The 24,118-nt window shown below is 45.0% G+C and overlaps 1 protein-coding gene across 1 annotated transcript in view; it reads right to left on the bottom strand.

The window, feature by feature from the left end:
- Nucleotides 1-1,213: 1,213 nt before the first annotated feature.
- POU6F2 (POU class 6 homeobox 2) overlaps nucleotides 1,214-24,118 on the bottom strand; it is a 478,894-nt gene continuing 455,989 nt past the window's right edge. The window contains exons 8-10 of the mRNA XM_064575615.1: nucleotides 14,154-14,322; nucleotides 5,221-5,389; nucleotides 1,214-1,819 (exon numbers count right to left, since the gene is read on the bottom strand). Coding sequence (XP_064431685.1) covers nucleotides 1,315-1,819; nucleotides 5,221-5,389; nucleotides 14,154-14,322 — 843 coding nt within the window. The 3' untranslated portion in view covers nucleotides 1,214-1,314. The remainder of the gene's footprint in view (nucleotides 1,820-5,220; nucleotides 5,390-14,153; nucleotides 14,323-24,118) is intronic.

The following is a 24,118-nucleotide window of genomic DNA, read 5'->3' as shown; positions in this document are numbered from 1 at the left end:
ACTGAAATCTTGAGACATTTCTTTGGCTATCAGACTTCTGAGAGAAATTGCTTTGCACAGAAGCATAACATAGATGTAAGTATTGAACCAAATGTGCAGTTTATGTTTATATTACAAAATTAGTTTTGGTCAGCTCTCCATGTACGTGGCCAGCAGACTGAGAAAAATCCCAAGCTCTGGTGTGGACAGTGAGTACAATTACAGCTTCTGCCAGTGTTGACAGTTCATCGAGCAAAGCCCTAGATATTTTGGAGTCTCTCCTGCATTTCGCTGGGATCTGAGTGGAAAAGACACCGTTCCCACTCGGTGGCCCCCCTGTAGACCCTGGAGGCTGCACCCGAGGGAGATGGAGAAATGGAGGAAGAATGAGAAATGCGAGCTCCATTTTCTTTTCTCAAACCCACAAGTCATAGTGAGAAGAAAGCAATGGATGCTTTGGCACACGATCCAGGATGCCCCCTCCCCCCCCAAAAAAAACAAAACCAAGACAAAGAGAAAAGAACCCCCCACCCCAAATGAAAACCAACAGTAAGCCTCAGAGGATGGCTTCAGCAATGACACCCACCTCACAGATGAGAACAGAGATGGGTAAGACAGGAGAAATCAGGCTTCGTAAGTTTCTTTTACATACAAATGTAAAAATTCGTAACACAACTTTACACGCAGAGAAGAGTAGACCAACGATCGCGTTTGCAATGCCATGTTTCTGACTTTGGTTAATAGGGTTTCAGAGTGAATCAGCACTTAGAACCTGAAAGAATGCAGTTCCTCCTCCAGGTGGCAGGCTTGTATTCGCTTGGAACAGATGCAAGTTTTTTGTTTTGTTGTTGGGTTTATTATTTTTTTCTTTCTTTCTTTCTTCCTTTTTTGTTTGTTTTTTTGGTTTAGTTGTTTTTCTTTTTCCTTAAAATGTGTTCACATTTTCATAATATACAGAAAAAAGTATGTGGTTATTTGGTTTGCTTTAAGTCCATTAGAAAATTGGCTTCGGGGAGACGGGCGGACCAGGGGACTATCCTACCACACACACCTGCAGGTGCGGTGTGTGCCTTGTTTAAAAATTTTCAAAAATGTTTTTTTTTTTTTTTCATTTTTGGAAAACCAAAGGACACGTATAAACCATTCTGTCCACTTGGTAGTTTTCTTAGTCTCTTTACTTACAAGGGTGACGACTGGGGCTCTCTTTTGACTTTGTTTTCAATGTAGTCTTTTTCTTCTTCTTCTTCTTCTTGTCATGAATTCTGATTTGTGGCGTCCGAGGGCGGAGTTTAAGTTTCTGTGGGTTTTGCTTCTGCTTGCAGGCTGGGTGTCTCTTTAGGAGTTTTCTTCCAGAGAGTCTGTCAAGGGCTCCAGGGGGACTGCTGTGGCCGGCTCGTGCTGTTTTAAGCGCTTAATTGTGTTCTTCAGGGCTTGCCTCTTATTGCAGAACCAAACTCTAACTACTTCCCGGTCATAGTTCAGCTTCTCGGCAATCTCGGTCATTTCCTGCCCAGAGGGGTGTGTGTTCTTCTCAAAGTGGGCATTGAGGATCTCAAGGGCCTGGGGTGTGAAGGAGGTGCGCCGCTTGCGCTTTTTGGATGGCTCACTCCCGATAAACTCGGTCAGGTTCTGCATACCTGCTCGATGGCGGGCCTCAGCCTCAGCCATCCACCGCTCAAGCACCGGCTTGATCTTCTGGGCACTTTTAGGGGTGATGTCCAGCTTTTCAAACCTGGCAGGATACAAAAGGCCAGGGTTCAGTTTGGCTGTCAGACTGCTAGCTATAGTGTTCTCTTGGGCTTCCTGTGGTAGGAAAAAGTGGCTTCTCAGGATGGTGTGTCTGGGGGGAGAATTGAGAAAGAACAGTCTTACACTGAGTCCTCTGCCAGGGTGGGCCTCCTGCCTGCCTGCCTGCCTGACCGCCTGGCAGAGCGAATTCACTCCGGATGAGCAGCCAGCTGCAAGGCAGCCGTCCCCCCCGCTCAAGCCAGCGCCCCCCGCCCCCATGCATGTTCATGCCCCGCATGCAGCCCGCACAGCCACACGGATGGGGGTGGGGAAGGGTGCAGACGGCAGGACCCGCAAGCCACCACGATGGAAACAGAAACGACCCGCCCAAGGGGCGTCGGAGACAGCAGCTGTCACGTTCTTTCATTTAAAACGACTCTGTTGTATGGCTTCCGTTTGGTTTTCCCGAAACCCCTCCCATGGACTCCATTATGAAAATGTTGTAAGTTACCAGTCGAGTCAGGGATGACGCTGGGTCGCGGTTCTTTTCATCTCTGTTTAGTGTCTCATTTTAATCCCTCCCTCCCTCTCTCTTTCTCCGTCTGTCTGTCTCTCCCCCCCACCCCTGCTCTCTCTCTGGTAACAAACAATTTGCACCATATGTCAGTTAACAACTTGCCGGCTTTCCAGGTAAAACACGGCCTGTTGCTACTTTACTGGGGGGACTCAGCAGCTGGACACCTTGTAATTGCTACGAATAACCCCCTCCCCGGATGTGCGAAGGCTACCTCATGCCTTTCAAACGCTGTCCAGCGTAATGGGGTACTTTGGCACCAGGGCATCAAGCTGTGTTTAATGTGTGATATCTGCAAACAGTACTCCCATGATATTATTTTCTGTAAATGAGGTCTTCTATGTATCAATCGCCATCAGCAATTCTTTGCTACACTGATTTTAAAAAATATGAAGCATCTCGGGACAAAATTACATGGAGTGTTTTAAGAGGTCATCCTGGTATCCAATTCAGCCTCACGCTCAATGAAATACACAGAAGTGCCAGTTGCTTTTATTCCTTCATTTGTTTATCCTAAATCCAAATTCACGGCCCTCCGGTATGATGACTTCGGATACACAGATCTCCTCTTTGGATATGCTCTTTTTAAGTGTTCAGTGTATCGGAAGACAACCGTCTGACTGCAGAGTGCATCTTATTGAGCTAAAATGAACCTGCTCTCGCCAGAATATGCTTTGTAAGGACGCTTGCAGAAGGACACAAAAGGATAGGCTTCCTTTATGGGCCATAATCTTATCTTTGACACAGCATTTTAGATATTGCGATAAGCAGTGCAAACAGTATCAAGTTTTAATGTGATTTCCATAGCATTGCCTTCCGTGTAGAGTTCAAGGGGTTATTTGTTTATTTTTTTATAAAACCCAACTTCCACTACTGATCAAAGGGGGAAGAAGTACATTTCGCTTTCAATAGAAAATGAACTAATCGTCTAATTTCATTTAATGAGCTTGCCACAAAGCTCTAACTGTGGTGGTAATTTGCTACCTACCACATTTTACCATAAAAGCTACAGAGCTTAAACTCTGGATAGTGTGACAACAGGCTTCACAGTGCCTCGGTGTGACGGACAAAGCTTGCAATAGGGATGGTCAGCGTGTTGGTGGTGTTTCCTTCTCTGCGTCTCTGTTAAGGAGGCACTTGTCGGAGCCGTGCCTGGAAGTCACCATCGCTCATAAGTGACACCTGGGTGTGCAGGCTCAAATGCAGATTCCTTCCCTCCCCTTCAATAAACGTGAATCGTTCTAACGTCAGATCTCCATCTCTTTCAAGACTTTCATTTTTTTTCTCTTGGTCGTTAGGTCCTAAAACTAGCTCACCCAGACCCTAGCAGCTAGAGAAAGGCTGTAAAGTCAAGGCTTCTGGCACATTCTGGCATACAGTGAATTCCCAGGGTCTCTCTCTCTCCATTTCAGCCATAGCTTTCTTGGCTTCCCCTGGGGGAGACTTTAGAAATCTACATATTTGATTGGGAATGCCTTAGACACTCTATGGGTGTTGGTGAAAACATCAGATGGCACTTAAGCCAATAAAAGGAAATCACATTTTAGGACTAAAAATAAGTCAGAGAGGACATTAGCAAAAATAACAAATGGACAACTTAAAAAAACCTGTGGCTGCCTTCATCACAAGGCTGTCAAGATGAAACAAAATTAATGTTTCCCAACAGGGAGCAACAGTATTCATATCATTGATGCTGCTTGTTAGTGTTGATGTTCTGTCGGTGTTGTTGGGAATAACATATACAAGCCTTGAAACAAATTTCCCAGCAGTAGTATCCTTGTATAGACTGAATAAAGGTTATTTTCTACAGGGAGGTATCTTATAAGAAAAAACAGTAGGGGAGACCATAGAAGTGAGAGGATCCTATGGTGCTTTTTGTATTTAACAACAATCAATGGGTTTTATGGAAAATCATTGAGCAAAATGTGAGCTGCAAGCTACTACCCCATATTGATGTTATTTATAACCTTAGTCTTAAACTGCAGGAAAAGTACACTTCCGTCCTTTGGGGAATACATTAAAAGTATAAAGAGCAGATAAAAAGACAGCATTTCATGGATCACCAAGAACAAAATCCACTTAAATGAGTTTAGAGTTGGTTTCTTGGCTTTTCCTGATGGAGGAGGACTCATAAGGCATTGCCCAAGAGGAAAAAGCTCTTACAGAAGTGCCTTTGTTACCTCATGCATAAACATGGGATTAGTGAACACACACACACACATACACACATGCACAGGATCTGCTGCTGGCGGCTTGACCCAGATCAACTTGAACACAACCAAGGCTGGATTCTGTCATTTATGTATTTTAGTTTTTTTTTTTTTTTTGGAGGGGTGGAGACAGGGTAAGCCAGATTCTCACTACCCCTTTCTGAGCCATGTAAAGCAGCTGCTTCTTTGAAAAAAAAAAAGGGGAGGGCCTTTAGCGTTGTGTCTGGGAAGGCAGTGTTAAAGCATTCCTTTGCGGTCACGAGATGGTTAATTTTCTTTTTAAGGTGTATTTCCTTGGAAAAATCCCGATAGCCGTCCCTGGGCCGAAATGGGGGGAGTGTTAACACCCGTTGGGACAGGCAGCTTTATGGCTTTTGCTCAGGATACCTGTCTGCAGACAGGAGAAGGGGCGGGGGGGGGGGGGGTCTCAGCTGCGTAGGAGGAGGGGTCCAGAAGGAAACTTCTGGCCCACGGTGGGGGATTTCCAATGACACTGCCTTCTTTGTGAGTTGACAGGAGTTATCAAGCCAGGCCCCCGCATCTGCTTTAGCACCTTCGTTTCTGTCCATGTCACCGATTCCAACGTATAAGTCCCCCCAACCCCCCCCAAACTTAGTTCCCATACTCTACCCCTCCAGCTCTGCCCACCCGAAGAAGAAAAGCTGAGCCATGAGGACAAACGAGGCCCAGGCCGGCCAGGAGAGGTGACAGCATGTGGGCACGGGTTACCTGCAGATGGCCGACTGGCTGTACGCGGGGCCCTCTGTAGCACTGAGAGCCTGTCCCACCTGAGTCTGGGTCAGGCCAAGGGACAGGCGCCGGATTTTAAAAGCTTTGGCAAATTCTCGGATCTCCTCCAGATTAACCCCATCCACCTCACCCGCTGCCGTTTGAGGATCTGTGGAGATGTTTTTAAAAATAGGATCAATACGTCAACACACACCCAAGCAATATCTGTTTATTACGGCTTCTAAGAAAGTGGCTCTCTTTAACAGCAGATGGTGGGAAAACTGACATTGTAGAATGTTCTCTTTGTCTCCCGAGTGAGGCACCCAGGGCCCCATCCTCAAGGCGTTACACCTCCACAAATCACCCCTGGGGATGTTTCTATCCCAGATAAAACCACAGGGAGTTCACACGGCCACTTCCAAGATACAAGAGCGTGTTCCCCTGGGCTTAACCCGTCACAACCAGGGCAGGGAGGCGTGAGCCAGGGGATGCGACTCCATTTTGCCCATTGATAGGCTCAAATATTGTGCAAAAACATAAATAGGGTAAGGTTTCAATTTGAAATGTCTTAATTGGGTTCTTTAGGGCTAAAAATTGCCCTTGAGAAAAAGAGGATTTTGTTTTGTCCTTCACCAGATCACTGAGGCAGGCAGGCTAACAGATGGTAATGTTGTCTAATTTCTTACGTTCCTGTTAGCCCCTCGGAAGAGCATGCTTATGAAGCTGTGAGAATAATACTGTATCCCCGCCCCCCCCCCCGCCCCCGCCCATAGCAGTTTACTGACACGATGCCTTTGTCCCCTAAAAGGGCACATAATAAAAAATGCCTACTGCAGGAAGGCTCCTTTGGTCCCGGATAACACGGTCAATTTAGGACTTATCAAGGGAAATGACAAAACAGCTGGAGAAGGAACCCCCCCCCCTTCCCGCTACTGATCCCCGGATAAATGATAAATGAAAGCATAAACCAAGCTGGAGACAGCATGGGTTGGGGATAGGGGAAGATTTCAAAGTGCTGCTCGCTCCTGCCTGGAGCGAAGCCCTTCTCCCTGCGAGCTGACTCTATTGTTCTCCACCTCATTCCTCGGACTTCGGTGAAAAGTTTTTCGCTTCCTCTTTCTGCACAATAATCCATCAATTTCAGTAAATTCAAGTGCTTGTCTAGGGACTCTGGTGGACTAGATTCGTCTTCCGGGCTCAGGGCTACAGAAACTCCTGTTGTCGGAAGAGAAATAAACATTTGCATTTCAAGGGCCAATTGTTCAAAGACTTTTGAATAAACATGTTAGTATCTGTGGGGGGCTTGGAGCTTCCAGTCCAGGTCTTCTCATTACAGGGGAAATGGACTCTGTCAGTAGGATCTGCAATACACTTATGCACGGTACCTTCTTTATCTTCACCTTAAAAAATGTCCTGTAGAATTTTTGCATGTCATTCGTTGTAAGTTTGTCAAGGAAAGATTGAAAAGTGGTACAACCACTGGGACCCTGTGAGTATTTCTTAAGTGACTCCTGGGCGTCCTACTGAGTGTTAAGGGGGAGCAAGAGAACTGGGTGGGGGGGAGTTCCAGCCTTTATGGAGTTTACAGTCTATAGGGGCTTGGGGCTCAATATTATGAATGAGAATCAATTCCTGAAAAATACCAGGCTGAGCATAATGAAGAACTAACGGTGTCCAACCCCCACAGCAGAATTTACAGAGAAGGGAGAGGTGACAGTGGGTCCTGCCCAATGGGCAGCTGTCGCAGAATGGAGGGGCCACATCTGGCCTGTGGGAGCAGCATGCACATAGGCAGGAGCAAAGCACTGTGGGGGTGCCCGCAAGCTGTTTAGCAGGCTGGACTGGGTAGCTTGTGCTAGGAGTGGAGGATATTTCAGTGTAGGACATCGAGAATCTGTGTCCGTGTGCACGGGCAGAGTGTGACTACAAAACTGATTAAGATTAATTACAATCTTGCTTTTTCCCCCCTCCAAATTCCCCCCAGAGGGCTGGCAACCCTGGTTAAAGAAAGACTTGTTTGGGTTGTCCTTGGGAGAGGCTGCCCTCTGGATCTTAAGTCCCCCCCGTGCAGCAGCCTGGAAGAAACTTGAAGGGTTTGCTAAGGATTCTGGGAAGTCACGTCCACGCACACGGCAGCCTGGAGCCTCTTCTCTCATTTCTTCCTTCAAACATCCCTAGAGCAGAAGTTGCAAATGAGCAGCTTACACATTCAACTCAGCTTTCCTAGAGCTTACAAGTTTTTGGAATTGCCAACATTTAAACATTGGGAGGTTTCTCAAGAAAAACATTTCCTTTTTTTTTTTTAGGTTCTTTTGAAATGTTTAGAAGGTTTGGCTGCACCAGGCCTCCGTTGGCACTTACTTGGGAACGATCAGTCAGCTAGAACTGGTTCTGGCTGCCTGTTCAGCTCCTCATCGGCAGCCCTCCTGAGACCTGCTGCCTGGCTCAGCCTGTTTTGGGGACTCTGCGTTCAGAGTGTGCATTCCCAACGGGGTGGTTCTGGACCCCCCTCCCCCCCGCCCCCCCGCCCCCCCGCAGAGGACTGCGGCACATAAACAGTACAGATGTGCAGTAGATCTGTGATATTAACGTTTCACGGGGGAAGGAGGGTAACAGGGATTTAAAAAAGCACAAAAGGGCTTCTTGTGGAGGAAGGAGGTGATGATAAAATAGTAGTCGAGAAGCTCTGGTTTGGAACAGAGCTGGCCACTTGGTACAGACGGACACGGGGAGGCCTGGCCTCCTGCCGGGAGAGAAGGCTGAGAGCCTTTCCAGGCTGGGCAGGGGAGATGCAAAACCCAGGGTGAAAAATTGGAAACTGGAGACTTTCCTTATAACGATATGGCTTTTAGGATGGTGCTTTTCTTCCTTTGGCAGGACTAAAAGTCACCTGATGGGGCCCAGGACATGCATTTTGAACAAGTGCCCCAGGTGATTCTGAAGCAGGGGATCCCTTGACCCCACAGACAGGGGCCTTCTCTATGTTTCTGGCCTGCCCGAGTCTAGGCATGGCCCCCTCTGCAAACTGCTGTCTTCTCTCCACTCTTTACCGTCCTTATTCACCAGGTTCCACTACACAGAAAAGTTGCTGTACCACCTGTGTAAGAGTGATGAGCCAAAGAGGCACTGTGAGGGGGGACCCCTGGGCAGGCACCCCATCCCATACCCTTCCCCAACCCCAACTCCACCATTTATGGCAAGTGGCAAATGCCTGGGTGTCAGCGGGCTGGGGTTGCCAGTATAGTCTGGAGCTAGGGGGAGAGTTTTTCTCTGAGCAAAGCTAAGTAGCCCTTGTGGGAAGTAAATTTGTTGCCTTCTATTAGCTCCATCTCTAGATCAACAGGAATCAACTGAGTTACGCAGCACGTGTGGGGCGGGTCTTTGATCTCGAAGAATACTGTGTTCTGCTTCAGCCCTGTGGCCTGTGCAGGTTTCTGACTTGGGTGGCAATTTTATGTAAATCCGTTCTATCTTACTTCTTCCCTTCCCCTGCTGCCTTTAATGCTTATGTCGTCTTCCTGGTTCCCCGAGACTAGCAACTAAATCTTGCTTGTGCCAGATTACTGACAATAACCAGAGTTGAACTGAAAGCTGTGGACTCTTACTCCCTGCACTGACTGACTGTCGAAGCTTTCACTCTAAAGCTCAGAGAGGTGGCTCCCTGCCCCACTGAGCCCAGGGTCTTCCGTGGGGCTCCAGACAAACACTCGTCACACCAGGAAGCTGAGTTCCTTCTTCCTCTTCTCACACGTTTCCCTTCTTGTCTTTTCCCTCGTTCTACTTAGAGAGCTGATGAGATAGGAATTCTGTGAAATTTAAACAGGTTGATGATCTGCTGGATAAAGGCCCAGGGAAGGGAAATCGGTATCTCCTTCTCTGCACAATTTGTTAACTGCTGGAGATGAGCTTCCTGGTTTTCCTTATATTTTACCCATAAAATCAGGTGGTAAAATGTCTTACTACAGTTTTCTCCATGAGTCCCAAGACTACAAAGGCCCCCAGCCCCATGCAAAGAAGGGGCCCACCCATGAACAAAAATCAGTTTCACCCTGATTACAGCATGTGGGACTTGTTTTCACACTTTGGGAGAATTCATGAGGTGGTGTCCGTAAGGTGTTTTTGAATTGATAAAAAAAATTTATGCTTTTTTTTTTTTTTGATCCTAAAGTTTCTGTCTTAAACTCTTGAGGATTCCGCCCCTCCCACTGTTGGAACAATAGCCCTTCCTTAAGGGATATATGCTTTTCTATCTGAGGAGGGGAAACGAAATGGGAGCCTCTTCCCTGGGTTGTGACTTCAGCTCTCAGTCTGGCTCAGAGGTTGACATTCCATCCTGGGATAGCTCAGTCTGGTTTTCCCTTATCCAGTCTCCTGGCTCAGGGAGGTTGGGTTAATTTCAAGGAGGATTCTGAGGCCACCTTGATGGGGACGGGGACCTCAGAGGGATCTCTCAGATCCCCTACTGGGTCGATCCAGCACGAGGGCAACCCGGTCTGGGATTTCTCTGCATTGAGCAGGAAGTGACACCTTTCAGAGAAATTTACTCCAGATGAAGTCAGCCCAATATATTAAGTACAGGTTCAGGAAGCCACAAGAAGGATGGCCAGGATCTGCCCCAAATCTGACCCTTGCTAGAGAAGCCAGAAGATCAACCTATATAGAGATTAACTGGCCCAGAGATTTAGAATCAACTGGCATTGAAAATTGGCAGGATTTCATAAGCATGACGTCTCCCAAACCAAATCTGGACTGCAAGGGCTGAGAAATAAAAGATTTTTTATGGGAACTAAATGCAAATTGGGTGAAAACAATCCTGTTCTGCAGAATCTGGTTGTGTGGTCACTGGGTCCATACCGAACTGAGCGCTGAGGATGGACCGGCACAGATGTTTTGTTTTGTTTACTTTTTAAAATTTAGCTCCTTCCACCAGTTGACATGGACATCAGTATAAGGGGTTGCTAACTGGGTCGAACCGTCACCATCCATCAACATCATCCTTCTACAACCTCTGCTTGTGGGATTTTTCTATGAAAAACATGCAACTTTAAAGAAGCTGCCAAGTATGAATTAACGGTCTTATGTAAACACCCATCTGCTTTTTTATGCTATTCTCACAGCAAATAATAGGCATATTTACCAAATATTTCTGAGAAATAAGAAACCACTTAAGAATGTGCAATGTAATTTGGGAGAACAGTTTACTTGCAATATGGTGACTTCATTGTGGAAAACAGTGTGAGTTGTGATCATGGGAATCAGGGGTACCATAAGCTATCACCATGCATCTTTATGTTCACTTTATGGCTTGTTTTTTCTGGTAATAGCCAGCGGTCCTTTGCTGTCTGAAAAAATCAAGTTTACTGGCCAGGGGTTTAAAGAGTGTGTACTGAAAAACAAAACAAAACCAAACTCAGCAAAGAATTAAAAACCCCAAAAGCTACCTGTTTTTAAACAATACTGTGTAAATCTTGAGCCAGTTTGGGACATTTCTCAAGTCACTTGTTTGACTCTGTTAGACTTTCCAAAAGCCCTTGCTTATAGAAACTATATTTACTTCTGATGACTGTGGCAACCGAGCAAGGTATAACACAGGGCAAGCTGTGTGGGAACAGCGAACAGGTACCTACAGCAGATGTTCTTGGGAGTAAGGAGTGTGCTTATTTGGTAACACTGAGCTCAGATGTGGTGTTCCTTGCGCATGAAGATCCCGTTATCATTGCTAAGGCATTAACTCTGTGTTCTTTTGTCTGGAGTGGGGAAGATTTGGGGTGACTTTTGGTTCCATTTTCTCTGGAACGGTGGCAAGTTGCGCAGCCCTATGGTGCCAATATGTGACCATGGATGTGGGAGGGTTCATTGACCAAGGTCTTGACCACAAGTTCAAGTCCAGGTTGACCTGGCCTTGGTTTCTTGGAGGGATTTGTTGATTAACCATCCAACTCAATTCAAGAATTATTTATTCTAGCAAGTCTTTCTGTTCTGTCTCAACCTCTAAAACCAAGTTAACTATCAACTGTATTGCCATAGTCCCTATTCTTGTGTTGATCATAGCGTTCATTTCCCTTTATTGTAACTGTGTTTCTTTGTTACCAGTTCATGACTTCCCCCAGGGCAGGGAGCCCATCTTGCTTATTTTTGCTTTCTTAATTTCTATTCCTGTGCTTGGCATATACATGGCACTGTGTTTTTATTTTTAAGTTGACAGCCGCTGACGAAACCACACTTTTGTTCCCCTGTAATTTCATCTGTATCACAACTACATCTGAAGTAGGGGTTTGGTCTCCCCATATTATCCTATCTGCAGATTTGGTGAAGTTTCATCTCAGACAAAAATAATTTTAAATGGATATTTCATGCTTGACTATGACTTCAATATATGCACAATGTTTAGTTTTTCTCTTTATATTAGCTCAGGGAAAACCCTGTGCTTTAATTGTAAGGCCTATGCAGGCTTTTAAAGAATTATTTGAGGAATATTTAGGTGATTTGACATATACTGTCATTCAAATGTCACTGGATAAAATTCAGGGGTAAGCATCCGATTTTTGAAGGCTGCTGTGCTGTGTAGCCTGTGTATGACCCATTGGGTTATCATCCTGGTCCTGCCACCCATTAGATTTGTCACACAGAGTGTCACAGCCTCTCAACCAAGATGGGATGTGGTCCCTCTGACAGAAGACGGCCAAAATGGGTAGTACTTTCAGGATCTGACCGATGTCAGTTTCAAGATCTGCAAATGAGGATTTCTATGACCTCCTGTATTAAAATGGGCACAGTATTGAAGTGCTCTGAAAACCCTTCTTTACAAATCAAGTCTTAAACAGAGATTGGTTGGGAGAGTCAGCATCAGAGAAATGCTCTGTGTATCATTCATTGTGTAGTTGGGTTTTGAGACAGAAGGAAATCAATTAAACAACATGCTCAAAATCGGTAACAATTTTAAGCCCAGGAGTGGGTTTGTATAAAGTCTGACCCCCAGGGGGACTGCTTGCGCCTCCCCTATATCTGCTGGAGAAGGCTCCTCATTCAGGCTCTGCATATAAGTTTGGAGTTTCCTGCCTCAAGTGCATATGGGTAAAGGAGTCTCTGTCCCCATTCTTTATATTTCATATCAGGATATGTAATATGGTTCACTCATTATACACCCGGAACTTAGATGCCCCATTGGCAACCGTGCAGTTGAAATTCAATCTGTCCCATTAAGTAGCTCTGTGATGGATTTCTGAAAAAGGCTGCTCCTTTCCTGACCAGTTCGAGACAAGTGACTAGAAGGAACCCGGTATCATCCATCCGTCTGTCTGTGTGTTCAGCCACTCATTCATCTCCAACATGGACTGGTTACATTGTGTAAAATACTGTATTTGTGGGATGGTTTGTACTTTATTTCGTATTTACCTTATTTCTTCTCTATAAGATATTTGATCTCAGTTCCTTTTCTTATAGGACCAAAGCTTAAAGCCTATCCTAAATTTATGACTGTGCTGCTATTTATAACTAGAGTATTTTGTGGAAACTTATGCAGAATATCGAATTGGAATGATGTTGAAATCTTTCCTAACACCCCTATGAGGACTGTCTTTCTTGGGGAAAATCTGGCTATAATTAAATTAACTTTATTTATGATTTTATTCTAGTAAAACTAGAGTTTCTAGCCCAAACGAGAGGAGTTGTATATCTAAACAACCTATAATAACTGGTTGATGACAAACTCCAATATGTACCCTGAAACTCTGTTTGGTGCTGACCCATCTTTGGGGTCAGGAGCCTCCAGGCTAGTTGAGATAGTTGGGCATTTTCATATCTTCCCATAAGTCCTCATTCTCTTCTCCATTCCAAATCCTTCTTGCCTGAATAATCCATATAATTGAACTTATATGTAGGTATGCATACACATATATATTCTTTTTTTGGGGGGGGGTTGCTTGCATGGGGAGGGCATGGCAACGCTCCATTTTGCTTCTCATTACAGATGATACATGAGGATCCCTGCTGTTCCTGTTATAACAAGTTATTCATGACACTCGATCAAACACAGATACTCAGATGTGTCTTTATTTTATGGCACAGATATCTATGCAGTGCTTTAGCCCTTTAAACCTGTAATTACTGGATTTTCGGTTCCTGGAGAATTATAATCGAAGTGCGCATTCTGTGATTTTATTTATGGGTAAAAATTGCACCCAAAGGTGAACGACTAACCTGAAATCAGACCATTGTCCCATTCATCTCCACATGTTCTGATTTGCATGTGATACACACGCTGTCTTTACGTGGGGCCACATACCGTTTCTAAACGTTACATATATATGTGGCCCACTCAGGGAAGCAGACCCGCAGGCTTATTTTAGTTTATGAATGGTGGTTCAGAGATTTCCCATCCTGTTCCAGCCCGTGCAGCTTTCCCCACGTGCCCCTGGAGGCGGCTCATTGTGCACACACACCCACCCGCCCACGGGCACGGTCTCTTTTATTTCCTCTGACACCTACAAATAGAAGGCAGGGGACTTCAAACGCACGGAAAAGCAGCTTGACCTGCTGGCTGAGTACCTGTTGTTGGCGATTTCAGTTCTGAGCTCTGTGGCTTATGGCCTGCAAGCTGATCAGCTTCTCCCTCCTGAAAGCCGCAGGACTGACTCAGCATGGCAGAAAGCTCTTGAGATAGAGACCCGCCCCTGCGCGCACCCATGAAGGGGGCGTGCTTCGGGGGCCTGTTTCCCTAAGGAACCATCTGGCCCTGGGCAGAGACCTTATTCCGGTAGTGGCCTAGAAAGGCCGGGAAATTCCTCTTTGATGTTGAAAGAACGAGAGAAAGAAGGACGGAGGGATGGTGGGGAGAGAGAAAGGGAGGGGAGAGAGAGAGAGGGGAGGGAAGGCATTGCAGATAGGCAACAAGAAGACCACCGTGATTTCACCGAGCCAGAAAGGATACTTACTGCTGACTAACTGGCCCACGCTCAAAGCTGAAGAAGAGGAGGATGAGGAGGAAGAAGAGGAAGCCTGCCGGATGGGGCTTTGAGACATGGATGCTTGGCTGTGAGCCAGGTGCAGAAGGCTGCTTTGGGAGGCTGCTTGACCCACTGACGTCTGCGAGGCTTGGTGGAGCTACATGGAAGGGGGATGTAAAAAATACACACGAGTGAGAAATCGGAGGGTGGAAATGCCAGGGGATAGAAGTTTCATCTGGGGTTGAAGCATTGTATTTCCAAGAACATTATACTGCTCAGGAACAATGCAAACTCTATACACAACTGGCGGGATTTTTTTTTTTTTTTTAGTATATAATATGTTGCAGCTTGCTTGACAGGCATTTTATTAGTAATCCTAAATATATTATTAATTCCCTACTTGGCTTGCGGGAGCACCCAATTTTCTACCTTTCTCGAGCACAGCATGTGGCTGCACTCTTTTCTGCCTGTTCACGCAATTACAGCGCACGTGACCGGCGGCCCAAGAGGTACAGATAAAATACAGCGCTTGCCGTCACCTCGGAGTGTGCAACTCAAGCTCATGGGTGTGGCTGCGCCCGACCAATTTGGCTTCTGTAACTGGTATTTTTAGGAAAGTTCCCATTTAGGCTGAGTGTGAATTGAGTTTGGGAACTTTCTGCTCTCCCCTCCCCCCTTGCCCCCCCATCAAAGAGTCTGGCTGGATTACTGTAAAGTGGGGAAGAACGTTCTCTGATGTCCTACAGGAAACGGAGAGGGAAGCTGGGGCAGCCGGGACAAAAATATCCAGTAGTATTTGTAGCTTTCAGTTGTCGCTTTCTTACTCCGTGCCACCCTGTGTTAAGGACTTTGATGCCCTTGCTCATTTCTTATATTGGCCTGTGAAGTGGGTGCTATTTTAACCTCTCTTTTGCAGACAAAGAAGTGGAAGCTCTGAGAAGTTAAAGGGTTTTGTGGGTTCATCCGGTAGGTGTAGGGGGGCTGGTGTCTGGACACGTGGAGTCTGACCTGGAGGCTCGAGCTCTTAATCACCATGCCAGAAGCAAGAATTAACCTAATTTTCAAAATTCAGTGTGCCTCGAGAAAGGTTGTCTTTATGTCCATTTATTCATGACTCCTTTAGAGGTTCTCAAAGGCCTGTTGTTCTGGGTGGTGAGGGAAGCCCAGCACAGGAGAGGAAGGTTGGAGGAAAGGGAAGTGATTGCAAGTACCAGGTCCCCTTGGAGGCCCAGGAGGGATCCTTCTCAATCTGTGCTTGCCCCCCCCATGCCCGGAAGCTGACACAAAGGGGGCAGCTCAAGACCCTGGACAGGTGCACGATCAGCCTTAGCCATTGCGCCCTTTATGATTGGAGATAGCCCTCCTTGGTTTACAAACTGCTTTCGTGGCCATTGTCACATTTACACAGGTATAGCAGAGTCTGTATAAAAGGAAGTCAGCCCGGGAGTAGAATCAGGTCAGGCCCTGAACTTTGGTGGGCTTTCCCACCAAAGTTCACGGCCTGACCTGATCTCTGACCACTTGCTCGTGATCTGATGGTCAGCCTGGGACATGTCAACTTCACATTTGTCACTGCCTTCCCTGTGTGTGTGTGTGTGTTCATTTTTTCATTCAACTTTATCGAGAGATCATTTATACATAATAAAATACACCCATTTCAAGCATGCAATTTGATGAGTTTTGTCAAATAGATACATCTGTGAAACGAGCATTGTCATCAAGACATAGGACCTTCCTTCCCATCATTCTGTAAAGTTCCCTCATCCCCTTCGCAATCAATTTACCCCCAAGGCCCAGCCCCAGACAGCCACAATGGACCTTCTGTCACAATGGCCTCATTTGGCACGATTCTAAAAATGGAACCGTACAGTATGTGCTCTTCTTTTATCTGGCTTTTTCTGCTGGGATACTGGTTTTAAGATTCGTTTTGTTGCATGCGTCAGCAGCATCATCCCTTTTTATTGCTGAGTAGTACGTACAGTATGTATTTGTAGCGTACATCTCTATGCTTACATAGGTATCTATGCCGCAGGTTGTTTATCCATTCATCTGTTGATGGACACTTGGGTCCTTTCCAGCCTGGGACCATTATGAATAGAGCAGTCATAAACACTTACGTACAAGTGCTTGTGTATACCTGTGCTTTCATTGCTCTTCTGTAAACACCTGGGAGTGGAATTGTGGAATTCCTTCATCCTACTATAAATGCACGTTGAACTTTTTTAAGAAACTACCAGACTGATTTCCACTGTGGCTGTAGCATTTCATATTCCCACAAGAAATGTATGAAAATTCCAGTTGCTCTCTGTCCTTACCAATGCTTGGGATTTGTCAGTCCTTTAAATTCCCTAATGTGTTTTAACCATCAATTAACATTTTACCTGCAAACAACTGTTAGTAAAATGCTACTTTGGAAATGCATAAGGAGCTCTCTCTCCTTCTGGTCCCTCGTGGTAAAGCTTTTGCTCCCCCGGGTTCACATGACATCCCTATGCAGCAGATATACACCTAGCATGATTATGAGGAGTAAATGACTGGCCCAAGATCATGTGGTTCGGAGCACATTAGAATCCGGGCTCTGATTCATAGCTCAGGGCTCCTTCCGGGATGCCATTTTGTCCCCCTTCAGAATTGCTTGAAGTTACCTTTCAAGTGCACATCCTTATAGTTACCAAACTGTGCTAAGTGGAGGCTATATTGTGAATAAAAGATAGTGATAATTGACACGGAACCCAAATTAATATGCATCAAGCATCTGCCCCAAAGTAATTAGCCAATCTGCCGAGCACATAATCAACAATTGAATCCAGTAAATTTTATTCTGTAGGGACACATATTAAAGATTAAATCTATTTTTAATTTACTTAATAAAAGGTGATGGATATTTGCATGTCAGTCTACCCCTTCTAACTTATTGAGTTGTCCTTCTAAATACTGTTACTTGACAAAAGCTTTTCACAGTTTTGAGTCACTGAATCATGAGATAGCCTTCCGTTTTACCATTCCATCAATATTTTATTGGCCCTGGGTGTGGTAAAGTACCATCAAGGAACTGGGTAAGACAATAATCAATTGAAATTTTTCTTCCTCAGATACAACTCAGTAGAGAAACAAATTAATGGGCTGCAGTCTCACTAAGGACACAAAAAAGCAAACTAGGGCTTATGCCTTAAGCTATGCAGCAGAAAGAAATTCAAGAGGAAAGTAAAATAGTTCTTTTAAGAGCTTGTCCTGTGTCCACACAGTGAGAGAATGAGATGACTCTAAGATACCTAAGTATCTAAGAAAGATACATTTCTTCCAAAGTAAATACGCATTTTTTTAGGACATTGGGGTTCTGCTTTCCCTCCAGAGTTTAACCAGACAATATGGAATAACCAAGAAAAATTCTGAAAAGTTTTTACTTGTCAAGAATCGAGATTATATAAGCAGTAGCTTCCTCATTGGAGCCCGTATGTCTCATTCCAATGTAGGGAATGTATAGACATGTATCTGTTAATTCTAGAATCAGATGGAATAGCCTTTTGTACATATCAAAACGAGCCCAGAGACTGACCCTCTTTTATCACTTCTTCCCTCAGAAAAAGAGGATGTTAGAGTAATACTTCTCTTACTTCCCATCCCTAGCACTATAATTCTTTCAGGTAAATGACAAAAAAAAAAAAATAGCCTTATCTGTGATGTTCTTAGTTTAATGAGAAATATGCTTAAAAATATATGTATCATCGGAAAAATGAAGGGGGGGAAATCGGAGGGGGAGACGAACCATGAGAGACTATGGACTCTGAGAAACAAACTGAGGGTTCTAGAAGGGAGGGCAGTGGGAGGATGGGTTAGCCTGGTGATGGGTATTAAAGAGGGCATGTATTGAATGGAGCACTGGGTGTTACATGCAAACAATGAATCGTGGAACACTACATCAAAAACTAATGATGTAATGTGTGGTGACTAACATAACATAATAAAATTTAAAAATATATATATGTATCAAATAAAGAAAGGGAAAGCAGAGATTTAAGCTACTTCATGAAAGAACTTTGGGTTTCAATATAGAAATTTCAAAGACTTTAAATAAGCAACATTAGAATTAGATTTAATTCTGTTGTTTTTCAGACCCTGACTTAAATCTGAAAATCCTGTATTACTTATACTGTGTAATTACTGGCAAAAGAAATAGGTGTGTAAATGCCTCATACATAACTGGCCATAAAAAGTGGCATAGTTCACCAAAAGATAGTGCAGGGTATTAGGGAATAAGGAGAAGCCTGAACGAAAAGCTTCTTTCCTTTTCCTTCCTGGAGAGAAAGGGGGACTTAGAAGCTTCTATGAAGGCAGATGTTTTATTACATTGGCTTGATCTTGAGAGGCCAACTGTATGGATACCATTGATGAGATGCTTCCCACGGGTCTTTATGTAGACTTTTAAATCTTGGTATTAGCCCTCTTGGTTGGTATTGGTGTTGTCCTTACAGAAGAGGAAACAGACTTAAGATGGCTTATCTGGGGTCACACAGCTGATATAACTGAGTTTTGAGGCCAGGGGAGTCTGACTCAGGAGCCAGCGCTCCTTCCAGCAGGCACACCACTGCCCCACTCCTGTCTACCCCTGGAGACAGGTATGAGTCAGGAAGACGGCAGGAAGCTCTAGCTGGATGGTGTGGGAACACATGAGATGTGTTCAAATTGGTCACGGTGAGCTACACACTAGAGTTGATCAGCGCAAGCGTAGATCATGGTCTATCATTTTGAACATATCTCATCTGTTTCACTAAATATGACAATTTAAGTATTTTTCTAGTTTAGGATTATTTTCTATAGGTCCTGAAGTATTTAAAAATGTCAGATTTTTTAGGAAAACATGGTAGTCAGAGATGGCCAGAGCACTATGATTTTGGTGTCATCTGGGACACATCTTGGATGGAGTCGCCTATAGATTGTCCTTTGCTTAATGTAATGAGCCCCAGTTATTTGTTATACCTCAAATTTACTTTTCTCAGTATCCTGTTTATATGATCATATTTTCTATTTATTCACTATACCCCCACTGCACTGCCTAAAGGAGCTGGAATTTGTTTCCATCTAAGTTCGGGGAATCACTTTCTTGCCTTTTATTGAGCTGTAAGTCAGATGTAAATAGGCTGTGTTATGGGCTGAAATGTGTCCCACCCCAAATTCATATGATAAAGTTCTAACCTCCAGTATCTCAGAATGGGACTATAATTGGAGATTGGGTTTTCAAAGAGGTAATGAAGTTAAAACGAGGTCCTTAGGGCAGGGCTTCATCCAGTATGACTGATGTCTTTCAAAGAAGAGATGAGCACACAGACTGGTAGAGGGGGAGACCACATGAGGACACAGGAAGGAGGTGACCACCTGCAAACCCAGGAGAGGGGCCTCAGGGGAAGGCATCCCTGCCTGACACAGTGATCTTGGACTTCTAGCTTCCAGAACTGTGAGACAATAAACTTCACCCTATCTATGGCACTCTGTCAGCCCCAAGCAGACTCATACAGGCTGAGAGCATGGAGCCAACAAAACAAGAGAGGGAAGAGGCAGTTCATGTTAGCCTGGGGCTTTGCATTACCCAGGGAAGGAGGGAGGAATGTCCATCTCTTCCAGGAAATGACAAACAGGGAAGGACAGGATTCAGGGTCTGAAAATCTTCTCCCTTCCTGTGGCCTGTGAGAGACTGGCTGCGTTGGTTTGTTTGTGTTGGTTGGAATTGCTGGGTGTTTAATATATTCAACAAAAGTAAATTCAAGTACAAGCACGCTTTACAGACGTTCTTGATTTTCTATGCCCTGGCTCCTTGTATAACTTCCATGTGTAACACAGTATATCTTTAATAATGTTTTAGTTTCTGGAATAAAGCATCTTCCAATTGAATCCATAATTGCTACAAAAATAAGTGGAGGTGACAAGTGTCTTGGAAAGTGGGATAAAATGCAGAATGTGCTAGACAAGTTGGAAAAATGAATGCATATAAACAGTATAATTCAAATGGAATTAAATATAGAGAGATTAATTTGGGGAAGGAAAAACTCTCCAATTATGCCAAGGCAAAATGGAGGAGGTCTGGCCTTTTACAAGTATGTCAGGGAGCCATAATGAACTGCAGACTGAATCCCCAGGTGGTGCAATGAGAACGTGAACATGACCGCAAGAGTTCTAGCAGGAGCAAGAGCATACAGGAGGACATCGTGATTCTCCGTCCCTGCACTGGCTGACATTTTTCTGAGTACCTACTGTGTACCTTATAATAGCTCGAAGAGAAATGAAGTCAGTGGGTCTCAAGATTTAGCTTTCATCAGGGCTGTTAAAACACAGATCATACCCCCCACCCTTGCCCTGGGGGGTCTGATGCATCTGGGATGGGGCTCAAAAATTTGCATTTCTAACGAGTTCCTACGTGATGCTGTTGGTTGGGGGCCCACACAAGGGTTTTGAAGGAGCTTCTCTTCAAAAAAGGGTAAAGGAAGAGGATTTATTATGTCCAGATGAGAGAAGCCATAGCCCAGATTTAATAAGAACCTTCAAGAATGAGGAGGATATAATGACTGCCTGAGAGTTACTGAGCTGCTCGTTCTACTGTGGGTAGGACAGGAGCCCAGATCTTAGATTTGCTAAGATTTAGGGTTTATATCAGGACAAGCTAGCTTGAAAAATTTTGAGGACCTGAAACATGACATTTAGTGGAGATTTGAATTATCTTTTGTAAGGCTTGAAAAAAGCAAGGAGGGAGCTGTCCTTTTGGCAGGGTCCAGGAGACTCTCTGGATTTTCTTTCTTTCTTTTTTTTTTTTTAAAGATTTTATTTATTTGACAGAGAGAGACACAGCGAGAGAGGGAACACAAGCAGGGGGAGTGGGAGAGGGAGAAGCAGGTTCCCCACTGAGCAGGGAGCCTGATGCGGGGCTCAATCCCAGGACCCTGGGACCATGACCTGAGCCGAAGGCAGACGCTTAATGACGAGACCACCCAGGCTCCCCGACTCCCTGGATTTTCCTTCTAGTTCTCTCCATGACTGGGAAATGGCTCTTTAACCCGGGCAGGAAGAAGAGCCCCAGCTGTAAGACTCCCTCAGACACTTCCTGTCTGCAGGGGAATGAAGCCCTGGAAGCAGAAATGCCAGTGGGCTCAAGAAAGAGTGCAGTCACACCAGGCACTCGAGGCTGGGGGGAAGTGAGGAGAAGCAGCGTGGGGGCAGGATTAGGGAAGACGCCGCACACGGGCAGGCAAGGCCAGTGGCAGTCCTAAAAAGCGCTGGGAACACAGAATGATGGGACAGAGCAGGGCAGAAAACCAGGGATTACATGCAGTTGAGGAAGTAAGGTGGGAGAGTGCGGTGGGCGAGAGGAACGGGTTAACATTCACAAATGAGATGAACAGAGAAGGCATCTGTGTGGGAGCCCTTCTCAAGCTGCGGGCCCTAACTTGGGAACATACTGCAAACTGACAGAAGGCACAGAATTGGAAAGGCACAGGAAGGCCTGGGCTGGGCTGCTCTGGAAGCACGGCTCTGGGATGCTGGTGCCCGTAACTGGGCAGTGATTCAACCGAACACCATTGACTGAGCCCCCACCGTGGGCGGGGTCCTGAACCAGGCTGAGTCGGCCAGCTCCCTGTCTTTTGGGTGTAGATACCCAGTGACAGCCCAGGTGATGAAAAGGAATGGAGCAGGGGGGAAAGCAGAGAGGAGGGAGCTTATAGGGAAGCTTCTAGAAGGAGGGATCCTGGACAGAGGGACGGTGGCCAGTTTGCCAGACAGAGACGGTGGGAAAGGCATTCCAGGCCAGGGCACTGTCGGCCGGGCTCGGCAGGGAGGAACAAGGGGAGACCAGAAGGGCGAGATGCCCAGTTGTGCGGCTGGCTGCAAGGTCAAAGGGCTATTTTGTGTTGGAGTTGCTGATACACGTTGCATCCATCTAGGAAAACTCCTATGCTATTTCAGATCCCTTGTGGGTGGAAATGCCTCATTTATGTCTCATTGTGGGTGGCTCTAAGAAAGAGATGGGGAACCACTGTGATAGGCAGGCAGGGGCTGGGAAAGGCAGTTGATTTTCAAAAACAGGTAAGGGAGTACATTTTGTATTTACTTGAAAAACAAATGAATGGATTTGGATAATCAGATGGCATTTTGAGGAGCCGATTTAAATGAACTACCTTCCTTTGGTTTCCTATAAAGGCCAAGATTACTCTTTGAAGAGAAGTTGCGTGCCTTCATAGAGGGCAGTCTTCAAGGATTAGAGCTACAGCCTTTAGTTTCTGAAAAATTTCACTGCTTTGATTTTACAAATTGCAACACTTTCCCTTTCAAGTGTCTCCACCCTCTTAATGGTGCTACAAACTCCCGCTAGCTTTTGTTGGAATTTAGTCAAAGGGAGAAAAAATATACACAAAAATGATGTCTATGCTGCTACGGAGAAATCATTAATTCACGGTCACGGGGTTGTAAGGGCAAACTAGGGGATGTGAGGCCCTCTCACTTTGGTGAGGAATTCTCCATAATCCACAGTAGCTGCAGAGTCTCATGGAGGGAACAGAAGCTTACTTTCAAAATCCACCAAATATTTTTGTATTAGGTAGCTTTTTTTTTTCATGCCCAGAAAGATACTTCTATCTTTCTCTGTTTCTTTTTTTTTAATCTAGTCTTTTTCTGACTTTTATTCTCTTGCATTGCTTACCAAGAATCTCTGATGTGATACTGTGAAGGCTAGATCTAGTGCCATTGAGTCTTGATATGTATTTTAAAAATATATTGCTTGCATTCCAGATGATAACTTCGCAGGTTCTCAATCTTTTATCATTGGAATAAATCATCATCAAGAGTAGTTGAGGGTCCACTCTTAGATTTTATTCAGATTCCTTTAATTAATGCTAGGCAGATGTAAAAATGAAGTTAAAGATGTAATTGTTTTCATTAAATTAAAACAAGTCACCCCGGGTAATCTGGTCCAAGGTAATCCATGAAAGTGAACTCCCTTCTGAGTGTGAGTTAGGGAACTTTCTGCTCCTGTAATTTATGATGTATTTTACTGTTGGAACTATGCTCTTGTGAGATCAGGCATTTGTCATAAATCACATGAAAAAATAAATTGAGAAACTTCTCTACTGTATGATAGAAATCCTTTATTTTTTAGTGGTTGTCTGTATTATATTTCTTCAATGTAAAGGGTAATATTTAAAGAAAAAAATTGAAGACTACTATCCTTATACCTCCAGCTCTGGGCTTTTTACTTTTGGACTCTTGGGCATTTTATGATCTCAGGATCCCAGCTTTTATATCCAGGACTCAGACTTGCGCATCTCCTGTCAATTCACCCAACTTGTTAACTCTACTATATGTTCCGGGGTGTTTCAAGGTGTTTCAGAGCTGGTGCCAAGAAATAGCAATAGCCATTCATTTCTTTCCACCGTTTCCTGATATTTCTTTTTTTTTAAAAAAAAGATTTTATTTATTTATTTGACAGAGAGAGACACAGCAAGAGAGGGAGTACAAGCAGGGGGAGTGGGAGAGGGAGAAGCAGGCTTCCCGCGGAGCAGGGAGCCCGATGCGGGGCTCGATCCCAGGACCTGGAATCATGACCTGAGCCGAAGGCAGACGCTTAATGACTGAGCCACCCAGGCGCCCCCGGTTTCCTGGTATTTCTAACCAGGTTCCCCATTCGTTCCCTCGATCTTTCGGGACTAGAATAGACCATGTGCACATGGCTGGAACAAGAAGGACAGGCCCGGGGGCACTTGCTGTGACTTGGACATTCAGGAAGGTTCGTATGCCACTCTTCTCCAGCTGTGTTCATGTGTCCTCTCAGCACGCACGTACACCGTCCAGGACAGTCCTGCTCTCTGGGATGCTGGTCATAACTGACACGAAGTGGACTTGCAAGGCACACCCCCAAGGGGCTGGCTGTTTCTTACCAGTTGCTAGCTCTCCAGTTCTACTGTGAAGAAGAC

This window comes from Mirounga angustirostris, unplaced genomic scaffold, assembly GCF_029215605.1.
Source record: "Mirounga angustirostris isolate CCGP_5_RB_7025 unplaced genomic scaffold, mMirAng1.0.hap1 SCAF_12, whole genome shotgun sequence".
NCBI lineage: Eukaryota > Metazoa > Chordata > Mammalia > Carnivora > Phocidae > Mirounga > Mirounga angustirostris.
The sequence above is the reverse complement of the archived record's forward strand: the minus strand, read 5'-3'. Positions and strand labels throughout refer to the sequence as shown.